We start from the raw sequence: 14,988 nt of genomic DNA, 5'->3' as shown, positions 1-14,988 counted from the left end.
ACACCTTTTGATATTCTTGATGAAGGCTAAATGGATACATATAAACGAAACCCACATCCAAGTTTAGATTTTAGAACAACTGATATGTCAATTGTTCCATGTTTCCAAATTTCATGGTGTTCAGGATGTTCTAGATTATCAATAAAGTCCCAAATACAAATATTCCAATTTTTCCCTAAAAGAGGACTCAATTTGCAACATCTTTGCCGAAGACAGTATTCTGTTTTATCGAATGGGTGAATTTATACAGCCGTTTCTATGTTGGGGTCATATATGACCCCTTCGGCTCCAAAGGGTTAAACAAGAATCTAGAAGCCCTTCAAACATCATTTTTTGATAGCATGCTTCTGGACTGAGATAGAAGCAAGTGAGTATAATTTTTCGCTAGTGAGTATTCCCAACACTGCTCTTCGTCTCAGAATTGGTGATCCACTTAAGTTAACTGGAGAGTTAACTCCAGTGAACACTCCTAGGCAGTCAGGTTCAAGATACACTAACTGAAGGGACAAAACGGGATCAATGTGTCAAATACAAGATAATTGAATAGATAATGGAGTATGTTTAGTATTTTTCAAGCCATACCTAAAATGAATCTTGAACTGTACAATGTTTTTTCTCTTGTTTTTTTGTGCTACTTCATGATGATAACTGTTGCTCAATGACTTTTCTCGACTCATTTCAATCTAGTTAGCAAATCACAATTCATCTAGGCATCGACCTTTGTTATACTTTAACATTCTGGACTAACTTTCCTTGTATCTCAACGCTCATCTAAGTCTTCATTCTTTTGAAAAGAGATCGATTGTTCAAACAAAAAGCTTTTGGGACACACACAAAACTGAATCCGCTGGACAGAATTAATGTTTTATTCTCGACCATTCATCCACATCACATCAAAAAAGCCAGCCACATCTTCTACGAATAACAGTTTGCATAAGTTTATAGCACTTTACCTAAACGCGAATAGATTCATTGATGTGTGTAAAAGTAAGACTTTTCTTATTTTCAGTAACGTACACTTTTGCATTTGATATTGTTGTATGTGTTGTTTTTTCTCTTCTTCGTTCTTGTTTTGTCATAAGTTGCACCTCTGCGTAGTTTTTTTTCTGTTTAGCTATTTTTTTTTATTCATAGATGGAGCTTCATAGGGTTTTCCCTATTAATTCTACCCCCCGGTAAATGTTAACGTTCGTTCCCATTGTGACAGTTCTCGTCTCTTCTGGTGAAGTTGACTACTTGGGGGGTTCACGTCTGGTGTTGCGAGGAAAACGCTTGGACGCTGTGGTGTTGTTGCCGATGGATAGGAAGAAAAGCGTGTGGATTGGAATATGCATTCGATTTGTTGCTTTCGGAAGATTAAGGTAAGAATCTGTTTGGTACTTGTTCTTGGGAAAAGATTTGTGTATAAAATTCCGAGAGTGGGGCTATTTATTTAAAGTTCAATGCTTCTCGGCCTACGGTTTCTATAGATTTACTAGTTGAAAAAGGTAAAAGTTTTTGTATCTTAATGCTAAAAAAATCGTCAAAATATTTTAGAAATTTTCAACAGATCGCATATTTAGGACATTCAAAAAATTATGCTTACTTACAATACGCCATCGAGGATTTCTGAACTTTCATTTTTTTTTAATTCTTTTTGTAACGAAACGAAACAATCAAATAATGCACGCAAAAAATACTTCGATACAAAATCGTTCTACATTTGAAAATTTCCTAGAAAATTGTAGCTACTGACTTTAAACCAAAAACGAACTATTTTCTACATCGACTATCAGTTCTTGTTATCGGTTTTGCTTCGCTATTGGAAAATTTGGCTTTTTTGTTACTTTGTAAGACTTTCGGTTGATGTTTAAAAGAACAAAAAAAGTCTAACCTAAAGCAAACCCGTTCTTTAAAAAGAAGTTTCACATCAAACCAAAAACTAATAAAGTTTCGATTGCTCGTAGAATTTATTCAATAATTGTATCCGTCAAATGCACACAATTTGTTCCGCGCCCTCGAAGTTCCCGACCAGTAGTGCAACATTACGTGCCGTACATTCAATTTGCAAATTATGGCTCCGTACTGTAGTAAAACAAGCGATAATAGTAGCAATATTATGGAAATGAACCATGTAGGGGGTCAGTTTCGCGCGTGGTTGACTGTGTGCGCAGTTATGTGTTCACCTCGTTTGAATATATGGTAAGCTGGGAAAATTTTCGATGAAACCATAGCCTGGACTTTCCTTTTTTCTGTTGCTGTTGCTATCAGACTACCCAACCCAGTGTCGTCGGTCTGTTGTGCCTTGTTGTCACGCTGCTGCTGATACTTCTCGATTTACGGTTCTGGTGCTCATTAATCAGAACCCAACTCGCCCGCGCTGTCTGGTGCGTACCCAGGATTCGTTAAAAGAAATTCACCGTAAAACAGTGCGATGCTTAATTTATCATGTGTTTGGGGGCAGCGTGAGTTTGAAACTTAAAGTTGTTCATACACGGACATGTAATATGTAAATTTCTGAGGATTGATATTTTTGCTAGTACGGTTTTTTTTTATCAACAAATGAGTAGCTATTTAGTTGATATGACCCAAAATGACACATGTTACTGCAATGATAAACAAAGGCGATCCTTGTAGGAATACTATTGATGAGGTGTAAAAATCAGAGAGGATTTACATTCACCATAGTGTGGCTCTGTGATTTTGTTATGATTGTCTGTTAAGGACAAACGTCTTGAAATCCCGCTTCAACAGTGCATCAGAACTTCAAACGCACAAATCTCAACAAGAAAGTTTCAAACAACAGTACATTTTATTATTCTGTTCTTGCTCATTTGTAATAAGCTTAAAATAAGAATATCAGGTGCCCTGTTTTTGTTAAAGGAGAGATTTGTGCGCTTGGAATCGTGAGTAGGTGCCAAAGTCGGCCATTGTGGCGGCCATTTTGGGATCCTAACAAGTCTGTCCGTAAGCTTTATAGGATTACTAACCAAAACAATAAACATTTCAAAAATTTCAAAATTAAAAAATAAAACAGTGGATGAGATTATATAAAAGAAGAAGAACAACCCGAAATTATCTTTTAATCTCAAACTAACAGGATCTTACATGTGATTGTGACAAATTTGTACCTGACATTCTATAGTTCTTTTTCATTGAAATTCATTGAAGCTATGCATTTCCATTTCCGGAATTCGCGGTAACAACAAGAACTGCATCGAAATCCCAGAAACCAATTACTAAAAAGCCCTAAAAAACGTGTTTTTTTTTATAAAAGCTAATAAAAAATCCAAACGATTCTTGGAAATGTTTTTAATATTTCTTAGTACAATATTAAAAGTGCATAAAACAGTCATTTTTATCCACAGAAAATTGTCGAATGATCCTTTTTTTTGTAAATTTATCCATACAAATTCAAGAATTTCCTAAATTGCTTTACGGAATGAATTTTTGTATTATTTTTTATTTTTTATTTCATGTATCATTTTATAGATTATTGCATGGAAAAGTTGATCAAATTCTAGAATCTTCTATTGATTGATTGTACGAAAAGCAGGGGCCATTCGTCAATTTTCTATAGATCGAAATAACTGCTTTATGGAACCTTGGTAAAGCTCTATGGAATATTGAAAAAAAAAATCAATGGATCATTAAACAATTTTTCATAACTTTTAAGGGCACAAATAATGGGCGCAAGAATTTCGCTCAACACCAAGCTCAGGAACTGCAAATCAACAAATCAACAAAATCAAAAAACCTTTCTGTTAAGTGAGTAGTTATTCTAGTTAAAATTCCCATAAAAAGTTTTCGTCAAGCAAAAAAACACTCATTACAATTTTTTTCCAAAATTTCCAAAAAAAAACTTCTTTAAAGTTCCTATACAGTTGATTCAGATCGCTTTTGTAATTCGGAAGATTGTTATTTATAATATGATGAAAAAACTTTTCTTTTCATAAATAACGCTGTGATAAGATTGTCCTGGAAAAATAAATACGCTTTTGATTTTTTTAAAGTCATAATTTTTGAAAAATGTTCAGCGTAGGTTTCTTTATGAAAATTCTTGAATTTGTAGTGAAATGTAAAAGCCTCTATTTAGAAGAGATGAACCAGCCTAGGGCTGAAAATTTCTATAATAAAGTAATAATAATAATAAAAGCCTCCGTATGTTTTTCAGGCGAAATTGTTTGACAACCTATGAGGTGTCTTTTTTTCGGGGAATACTTGACAACCTGCATTCAGGGTTGGGAACACTCACTTGCAAAGAGTTACATTCACTTGCTGTTTTCTCGGCACAGAAGCGTGCAATCAAGAAACGATGTATGGACGACTTTTTCCTTGTGGTTTTGTCTAAAACTTTGCCGAATAGAGTAGAAGTCGCACACGAATCCCAAAGTCGTGAGGGAGCTGTGAAAGCGACTCTCCACGAGGTGAGTGTAATTTACATTCACCTCGTGGAGAGTTGCCTTCGCAGCTCCTTCACGACTTCAGTATGCGTGTGCGACCCCTACTCTATTCGGAAAACTTTTAGACAAAACTACAAGGAAAAAGTCGTCCATACATCGTTTTTTGATTGCACGCTTCTGAGCTGAGAAAACTGCAAGTGAGTGTAACTCTTTGCAAGTGAGTGTTCCCATCCTTGCCTGCATAAAATATTTGTTGAAATTTAAGATAAGCTAATAATTTCTAACATAATTTCCGAAAGCTTTTTTTTCTAACAGACAAAATGGCAAAGAATTGTTGAAGTTTTTGCAGAGCGTTTATTTTAAAATTCCGAAAAACAGATCTATGGGCATTCTTCTATAAATGTAATTCAGCCGGAAATGTTCGAAAGTTGTTTTTTTTTCCTTCTGAACCATTCCAGAAGTCCTTAAAACGACTTCTCGAACAATTCAAGCTTTTTTAATTCTCAAAATTTTGTCAAATTTATCTCACAAATGTATTCCTAAATATTTTCCAGGGCTCCGGTATTTGTTTTTATTTGCACGTAAATTTCTAAGAAAGAAGACAAAATTTTAAAAAAACTCTCGAGCTGTGATCTAAAAGATCCAGTTCAAAAAACGGAAGTGAGATAAATAAATTTCCGGTATAAATTCATTCTGCAGTGATCCTAGGAACTTTCTCAGGAAATTATCTTGAAACTATTTTAAAAATTCCGAAGATTCAGAAACTCTTTCTTGGATGTCTTCAAGATTCCACTCGGTTTGTTCAATTTTGCTTCCTTACTTACCTTACCGGTCAGGCTAAGGCCGGGGTGGCCTCTGCTGTACATAGTAGCCGCCTCCATTCCACTCGGTCCATGGCTGTTTGTCTCCAGTTCCGCACTTTGCGTAGGGTCCTCAGATCGTCCTCCACTTGATCGACCCACCTAGCTCGCTGCGCTCCACGTCTTCTTGTACCGGTCGGATGACTCTCGAGAACCATTTTAGTCGGGTTGCTATCCGACATCCTGATGACGTGACCCGCCCACCGTAGCCTCCCGATTTTAGCGGTATGGACGATGGTTGGTTTTCCCAGCAGCTGATGCAGGTCGTGGTTCATTCGCCTTCTCCAAGTCCCGTCTTCCATCTGCACTCCGCCGTAGATGGTACGCAACACCTTCCGTTCGAAAACTCCAAGGGCGCGTTGGTCCTCTGCACGTAGGGTCCATGTTTCGTGCCCATTGCTTCCTAGAGGTACCCATAATATTTCTTAAGGCTCAGGTTTTATCGAGTTTCTGTACGGATTTCTCAATAAAGCCCTATATTTATTTTTCCATGTTTTTTTGGAAATATATTTTTGAGTTCCGTCAGAACATTATCAAAGAAGTTAAGCAAATATCAGTCTAAGCGTTCTATCAGAAATCATCCCATAAAATCTCTAAAAATTCTAACAAAAATTCTTCAAGAGCGCTTCTGGAACTCTAATGCCAACTTCTTCCAAAATTACACGAGCTATGATTTCAAGAAATTACTCAGGTCTTCTACGGGAGCATTCCAGAAATACTTTGAGACACAGCTCCAGGGATTCATTTAGTCAAATCATAGTATCATTTCCAATTCATGAATTTTGTTTGAAAACACTACAGCAATGAACCCTTGATTTTTAGTATCATTTCTTTGGATACATATCTCACTGTAACTATGACTCATCTAATTTTTATTTTCAGAGAAATGACCCATTTCTCTCACTCTCTTAACGATTCTGAATCAATTTCGAGATTTGCTATGAGAATTAAAAAGTCACCTAGAAAAGGTCTAGAAATAGTTTCAATGACTCCTAAAGAATAGGTTTCTGGTTATAGGTTTCACAAAAAATAGATCCAAGAAATTACCTTCAAAATATTTTTAGATTTTAGTCATTAAAAAACATTGATCTGCGTTAGTTCTGTCAATGTATTTGCCAGCAATTCCCCTAACAATTTCGTCAACATTTTCTCTTTTTGAGCCTAAATAACTCTTTGAAAGCATTTAAAGTGTTGTTTTTTTTTTATCGTACCAGAAATAAAACAAATATTTATGGTACAAATTCCACAAATTCAGTTTTTGATTAGGTAAACTTCAAAGATGCCAAATACCTTTCGTTGAAGTACTTCGGTTGAGATGTCCAACTTATTGTATTTCAAGTGTAGTGCTCATCTTGCTTCAAGCTTAGGAATTTTAATCAGAAAACTTACACATTCAAAAAGTTTTTCTGGTTTTTTCCTCGTTTTGTTTTTCTTTAATTTCTCCATTACCCTTTTCAGGAAAATAGGACTAATCAAATATTTCCAGAAGCTTCTCAAACTTCCCACTCGAAAAGATTTTCGAGGATTTCTTTCTAGAGCATAAATTGAACGATGTAAGATAGTAGCGTTCATAAAATAAGAAAAAGATACTGTTTTGATATGACGTAGTTTCCATATAATGCAATAATCAAATTAATGAAATCACGAGGCACATCTTTATTTAAGGACAAACGTCTTGGGATCCCGCTTCAACAGTGCATCAAAACTTCAGACGCACAAATCTCAAGAAGGAAGCTTCGAACAACAATGCATTCTATTATTCTGTTCTTGCTCACTCGCAATAAGCTTAAAATGAGAAGCTCAGGTGCGCTGGTTTTGTTTACGAAGAGATTTGTGCCCTCGAAATCGCGAGTAGGTGCCAAAGCCGGCCATTGTGGCGGCCATTTTGGGATTCTAACAAGTCTGTCCTTAAGGTAAAAGTCATAATTCGTGAAAAAAAAAACAAGATATTTTTGATTATACCACTGAAAAACAAACCAACGAAACATCTAGAGTCATTTCTACGAATACTTCTGACGGAATATTCGTCAAAAGTCTTGGACAAATAATTGTACAATTTTAAGAGAATTTTTTGAGAAATTCCCAAATAAAAGTTGAGCACTGATATTTAAAAAAAGTGTAACTGCTTTTTGAAACAACAATTTGTTACACAACTGTGGATCGTTTTTCATCTCTCTCTAGCAATGCACTAGCACTAGAAGAATGATTTCCAATATATTGTGATTGAATTGTGTGGGAAAAATGAATTATGGTTTACCACTTTATAAAAGGGAATGGGTTTCAGACGTAGTTATGTCCTTTTTGAAATGTTGATGCCCAATGTGGTGAAATTAAGGCTACTCGGGAGACTTTGTAAGCAATATGACTTGCTTGTAATAATTTGCTGATAAAACTATCAAAAAATTATATTTCTTTCAAATTCTTGCCACATCTTCCAAATTTTTATTTTCATGTTTTAAGTTGAAAAATTTTGATTTAAAAGTTTATAGAATTATGAAACAAGTTTATTCGATAATTCCCTGAAACTTCAAACAGTAGTTCTGGAGGTTTTCCATTATTCAAACGGTTGTAGCACAGCTAATTTTTTATTTTGTTTGAAATTTTCATAAAAGATCTTCCAGAAAAACATTAGAACAATCAAACACAATAAGTATATGCAGAAATTTTGGCTTCCGAGCTCAAGGTTTTTCTAATTTTGTTCAGATATTGCTCCATTTTCCAATACTTTCTGAATCATTTTCAGGAATTCAACTGGAAAAAAAATATTCAAAAACTCTTTCACGGATCAGTCAGAAGTTTTTTTTTTATATGTATTAACGAGATTTCTAGCCCTAGGCTAGTTCCGATGGAAGATTCTAAGTCCTCGGTGTTATAGTCAAGTGTTCTAACCATCACACCAGGTCCGCTCCACCAATCAGAAGTTTCTTTTAGGTTTTGCCTATATATTTCCTTCGGGAGGTCTTCTCAATTTTATTCAAAGAGTTGCCTACAACGTTTCTTGGAAGGCTTTTTAGTTGTTCTACGAACTGTTTTGAAATGAATTCCTTTATTCATTTTCCATTATATTTTTCAAAGCTTTTCTACTCTGTCAGGAAACAATCCAGGAAATCAAGTAAACCGTTCCACCATAAACTGTTCTGCCAGAAACTCTCCGAAAAATTCATGTTATTTGTCATGAAGTCTTCATAAATGCATTCGAAAGTATTTTGCATATTTACACACCTTTTGAAGTATTTCTGGAATGCATTTTTTTAGAAGATCATACATAATTTCTAATGTAATTTTTAGCATTAGATTATGTATCTTCTTCTAAAAACACATTATAGAAATCTATCTATATATCTATATCTATCTATCTATATATATAAAAGTGAGTTTGAAGTCCCTTTGAGGCAACAAAACTCACGAACGGCTGAACCGATCAGGATGACTCTTGCATGGTTAGATTCGTATTCATGGTGGCTGTGTATTTAAAAAAATTAAGAAAATTCTCTAAAAAAATATAAAAAATGTGAGAATACTATTTTTTGTGAGCCGGGAAGAAATTCAGCACGATCGAAATAAATTCAATCTAGAGGGCGGTGCTGAAATGACCTCAACAGTTGTCAAACCACCGCCGCAGCTTGGCAAGACAAAATTTGCTGGGACAGCTAGTACTTAATAAAAGCTCCGTGGATTCAATCTCAGTATTATTGGAAAAAAAATAAAGACAGCGTTTGCGGAAATGTAAATGAAAAAAAATCAGGACTTATTTTTGAAAACGCTGCTGATGTTTGAAAGCATTTTTCTGACTATTCCACTGAAATTATTGCACAGCTTCAGAGAAATTGACGAGTGACGTCCGTCGAATTATGAATTGATTAAATAAAAAAAAAACCTCTAGAATAATTAAGATGCTCCATTCTAGTTGTTCTATGAGAATCAAAAAGTTCCCAAGAAAAGCTCTAGAAATTGTTTCAAGAACACTCATAAGACGTTTCACAAAAATTGGATCCAGAAGTAACTCTCAAACTATTTCGTGATTTCTGTCATAAAGTTTGGAAGTATCTTAAGAAACTATAACATTTCGTTTAAGAGCTTCGCAATGCATATTTCTAGGATCCGACATTTGTTCAGGAAACCCAATTTTGTTGGGGATTTTTTTAGCGGACTGCATCAGAAAATCCTTCAGGAATCCAAGAGCAAATTACTACAATGAGTTAATCAGATTTTTGAAAAATTTAGCACAAAGTTTATTCAAAAATTATTTAATAAGTGCTGATTTCGATGCAAATTTGTCATTGAAAAAACAATCAAAATGTAATAGCCGTAACATAATGTAAGCTGTTTTAAGAAATATATCTAATAGTTCTTCCGGGAGTACATCCAACAACATTCTTAAAAATCACGAGTTTTTAGGAAATATAAGACATTTATGCGTAGAACGGCTGTATGTTCACCATAACAACCTGCTGGAATTTTACCAACTTTTGCTGAAAATAGCTACTCCAACGTCTTCTTGTGTTGGGATTTTTTTTTATATCGCTTTAAATCCTGTCAAATGAACCTTTTGAAGAACACTTTCAATGAATCGTGTATTTTTTCTGGTAATTGGTATATTTTTAATGTAAGTAATTCCTCTCCCTGTGATCTGGACCTGGGATCGAACCCCACTCCCAACAAACTTGCAAAATGTGAGTTCTCTTTCGAAAGGGAAGTGAAGCTTGGGTTCCAAAATGAATCAGCCTACGACTAAAAATCTCTTTAATACAGATAAAAAAATGTTCCCAACAAAATATGTGTGAGATGTTCTGTTCATTCAACCCCAATCCAATAGAGATTTAGTTTGAAGAAATATGCGGTAGTGGAATCGAATTCAATTCTAAGCCATCTGGCGTTGGAAACTTGTAGTTCCGCAACCTGGAGGATAAGAAGCACTCGTCTAGCGAAGTAGGAGTTGTGGGATCGATTCCCATCGGAGCACGTGAATTTACTTTTTTCGCAATTTTAATCTCAATTAGTTTATCAAACACGTGTTTCTGTTGTGTACAAACCTTTAATATTATAGTTTCCACGTGGCTTGGTTAGCCTAAGTAAAAATCAAGAATTTGATTCTATTGGGTATGGAAAAAAAAATCTTTCAACACTGACTGTGAGTATCCTGTGACTGAACCGTGAACCATCACGTTACCATGAAAGTTTTGGAGGAATGTATTGGACCTATACCCGTAAAAAATAAAAAAAAAACAGCATTTACCCATATTAAACCCTATCGCATGGCATCACCTCAACTTAAAACTACTGAACCCGTACGTGAACGGTCACTATACTCACAAGTCAAGAGCGCGAAACGACCCCGCACGGCACGAGACGACCCGGCACGAACGCAATCGCGCAAAATAAAAACCATAACCTATAGGCTTAACCTTTCGCCAGCCAACCAACCAACAAGCAGGTAAGGTAGGTACCTTGGCTGAGTGGTAATCCTAACGACGGTGAAACACGTCACACACATATAGGAAGAAAGGAAGAACAAGAACACAGCGCAGGAGCGGGAAGAAAATTCTTTATCGTGTTTGATTAGTTAACTAATATCACATTGTAGTGTATGCATTAGTACATATATGTGGGGAAAAAAGTTTAAGAATCCTTACGTGTCGTCCTTGCGCCTGATGTTTAGACTCTCTGTTTCTTGGTGCGGTTCTTTTTTTTTCGTACACATATCAGTTGCGTGGCGTTTCCAGTTTGTTTTCCGCGACGGAAAATGCAATGAAGCAATTATACTTCCGTTCTCGGTATGACCGTCTTCTCGTGTGTTCTCCTATGGTAGATATAATCACAATATGTTTTAAGTTTTGTGCAGAAAAGGAGGAAAAAGGTGTTCTGTTCGTAGTTCAATTCATTCTCTTTCGTTAGTTTTTGTTTGTTTTAAGTTCAACAGATAATTAGCTCTTCGAGTTTGTTTTCTTGTTTTTATCTATAAATGCAACAATCGTGTTCGCTGATTTAATCTTCATTACTTAACTTGTGTTCTGTTGTATAATATCGCCGATCTCATATTTGTTTCTAGTTTTTCAGCTCTTTATACTCTTCAGGATTGATAATCCCTCTTTCTCTAGATTAATAAGTAATTCATAACACTTAAAATCATACGATCAAATATTAGCTTATATCTATGCATGTATGTTGTGTTGTTTGGACGCGCATACATTGAATTAGTTTGTCTCATAAAATTTGAAATTTTATACTAAATACGCAATTCAGATGGTCGCAAATGGCACTTTAACAGGAAACATGGGTGCTCATTTTTTAGGAGAAGATACCTCAAGGACATAGAAACAAATGTTTGCATTGAACAAAAGGGTGAAGGTTTTGAAAAATAATATTATCAAAAAAGAAATTCTCAAAGAACATCAACAAAGCGTTAAAAAATATTATTAAGAATCCTGTTGAAAACTCTTGCATTTAATTTCAGAAGGGCCTAAGTAACAATTTTGTAAGAATTTTAAAGAATCCGTCGTTTACTGCACATGGGATCAGCCAAGAATTTTTACCGAAACCAGAAACGAATCGTCGTCCAAAACAGAATCAGAATCAAAATTTTGGGTTAAGGTACCCCGGGGCAAGTGGGACCTAAAAAAATGCTAATTTGGTTTTGTCATGGCAAAAATTTCAGAACACATTTTTTTCTATAATTCCAATGAACCCAAAAGACGTTGTTGGTATATTGGTACTTATTAACGTGCATTAAAACTGTTTCAAAATTTCAAAATTCGATATATTATGCATATAATGAAAAGTGTAGCAGATCTTCATTCACTGCGTTTCACGGGGCAAGTGGAACCTATTCAGAGTTTTTGTGCAAAGGGCTTAATATAAGTTGCAACAAGTAAGGTAACATAAATCATAAATCTCTTATATGAATGACTATCTTTAGATATTAAAATAAGAAGAGGTTTATGGTATCGTGCATAAATTACGTAACACATAAAAAAACGCTGGGGAAAAATACTTGAATCAACTCTAGCAGCTCATGCAAAATAAATTGATTTTTTATACAAAAAGCGCCGTAAAGTGAAGAGACAAAAGATTTCGAAACTTGGTCTCTATATTATATAGTTGATGAATCTCGCCAAAAGTATATCTGGGGTTTCAAGATTTTCAGTAATATCTTCTCCCTTGCATAATCTTACGATCATTAAATAATGTTTTGTTTTTTAATCATGAATTTTGAAAAGGTCATTTCCCTATTTTAATTTTTTATGGACGGTTCCTGAATGCCCAAAAGAATCCATTATGCAGCGTTAGGTGAAAAAATAATGGAATATATTTAGAGAAAAACATAAAAAATACATGCTTTTGATTTTTTTTTTGTTTTACCCAAGGTTTTACCATATTTAACAAGAAATTCATCATCTAAATAGAGGTAATAAAGTATAATTCAACAGTAGATCACTTAACGCGTCAATTTTTATTGACTTTCGTGCTAATTTCATCGTAGGCTAGACAAGGCGAGATGAACCCATAAAATTGTGTTTGTTTATTCTCATAGGTCCCACTTACCCCAGGTAGCGAAATGCACTGGGGCAAGTGAGAGCAGTAAACTAAAGGTAATAAATAAAAATAAAATACAGCTTTTTCGCTTGAAATCATTTGCAAGAACTCCAAATACTATCCTGAAAACGAAAAAGTATTTGTATAATGACAAATTTATTTTTAAACGACGAATGTAGTAGAGCACGTCAATCTCACCTAGTGAATTGAAAATTACATATGAACAATAATAACGTATATGGTATCTTTATGATTGAAACAATAACATTTTTTGTATTCAAAGTATCCGTAGGTGTGATACCTATGTTTTTTATGAAGAATGTTAGTCTTTAAAATAAATAAAAATGAAAATACTAGCTATAGGTCTCACTTGCCCCTGATTCTCACTTGCCCCGGGGTACCTTATAGAGGGTTAAGAGTCATAGGATAAAGGGATGTGGTGGATTTGTATTTTATTCTACTGTAGTGAAAATGTTGTATAATTGGGCTTTTCCTCGAAAATATCATCGGTATAACCTCTGAACGATATTTTGAACAGTTTTCATCCTACAAAGATTCGTTTCTAATATCAGCATTTACCACTCGTAAAATAAGTCCTCAAGTTACCTGTCAAAATGAAATTTTTGCGTCACCCTAATGCACATGCTGCTGTCTTTTTTCCGTTCACATTTGTTAAACTATAAATTGTTATTCATTCTACACTACGCCTGTGTCTCCATCGGTGAAAAACTGCCGAGTCTGCCCCCTCACAATTCACATTCGCCTGCTGAAAAGAAGCTGATGATGCACCATACAAACCGCCAGAGGCTGCTGGTCATTTTCCGTGCCGTATCGAATGCTGCTACCGTGGCCCAATCACCGTGGCACGGCAGACCTTCCGTAAATTATTAAACCTACCACCAACGAAAACATCCACCACCGTAACAAATGCCCGCTCATAATTATTACACATTCCACCAGCAGGGGCGGAGGTCGTGGCAACGCCGGTGACAGTGGCAATAGTGGGGCCACCGATGATCAACAGTAATGGCAGGAGCAGCAGCAACGGCAACAACAACGGTAGAAACAGGAGCATAAACAGTAAATAGTAGTGAGGCAGCAGCACACACCGCTGTCGTCACCGAGGAGTACACCACCACCCACCGCCGTCGCCACTACCGTCGTAAGCGTAATTTAGTTCTGCGTTTTGGTGATATTCCTGTCGGGTGGTTTGTAAAACTGTTGCACGAAATGCAGCAGGTCGTACACGCTGCCCGGCCCTTTGCCGGGTTTCATACAGATGAAGTCATCCAGGCTGTGCGTGTTGGCTGGAAAAAAGAGGTGATGGAAGCAAAAAAGGAAAATTGTTTGAAAATTGATAACTTCGTTATGGGAAAATGCGGTTGGTCAGGTGTACTCGGAATTCAATAATTGGTCAACAGGTTGTTATATATTTAAAAACAACGGATTTTTGTGTGTTTAATGAATGCGATTGTCACAAGCAATGTGAAAACTTGGCAAGTACATGATATACTGTAACCTATAGCAATGACGAGGTGATTGGAGATCGCTGTGATGGGTTTCCTGTGATGGCAATAATGGCATCAGGGAAAATCAAATGGACCATATCTACAACGGCCGAAAATGGAGACGGAGACGGAAAATGGAATTCTTACCGGGAACTTCAACCTCTACACCTCGTCGAACATGACATTCCATAACACCGAACCCAGGGTGGAACTTTGTGGTACTCCTGAGGTTATGTGAAACTCCGACCCACATTTGTGTCGTAAACTCGATTTTGGAAGTAACGAAAATCCTGAGACACTACTGCACAGTAGCGAATCCTCCTCCTCTTACGCTGGAGCACTACCACGGCGGTCTTTGTAACCGACAGGATAGCGTCTACGGTGGACCTCGCCTTTCGGAAACCGAACTGGTTGCTCGAGAGACCAATTACACACTCAGTGCCTCAACATTCTGTTAAGGATGATCTTTTCGAGCACCTTCCCCACCGTATCGATCAAGCATACTGGTCTATATACCAACACGTTGCAACGTGTCTCCGGGTGGTAGGCCTCTGGCTCTGCCGCTTCCAAACCTCTGGGAAAACTCCCTCGTCCAGGCATTTCTGCATAGCAGATTTGAACATCCCGGGAGCCTCTACAATAGCTACTACTAAGACCAAATTCAGAACTCCGTCCGGACCAGGAGCCTATCTCCGCAAGTTTCAC

The 14,988-nt window shown here is 36.1% G+C and overlaps 1 protein-coding gene across 10 annotated transcripts in view; it reads right to left on the bottom strand.

Moving 5' to 3' along the window:
- Window positions 1–11,065: 11,065 nt before the first annotated feature.
- The window catches only part of LOC115263302 (protein N-terminal glutamine amidohydrolase), a 171,070-nt gene continuing 167,147 nt past the window's right edge, over window positions 11,066–14,988 (bottom strand). For all 10 annotated transcript variants that reach the window (XM_062852808.1, XM_062852810.1, XM_062852811.1 and 7 more), the window contains exon 5: window positions 11,066–14,082. In XM_062852808.1, coding sequence (XP_062708792.1) covers window positions 13,949–14,082 — 134 coding nt within the window. In that variant the 3' untranslated portion in view covers window positions 11,066–13,948. The remainder of the gene's footprint in view (window positions 14,083–14,988) is intronic.

This window comes from Aedes albopictus, chromosome 2 (assembly GCF_035046485.1).
Source record: "Aedes albopictus strain Foshan chromosome 2, AalbF5, whole genome shotgun sequence".
Lineage (NCBI taxonomy): Eukaryota > Metazoa > Arthropoda > Insecta > Diptera > Culicidae > Aedes > Aedes albopictus.
This window is presented reverse-complemented; position numbering and strand designations above follow the sequence as displayed.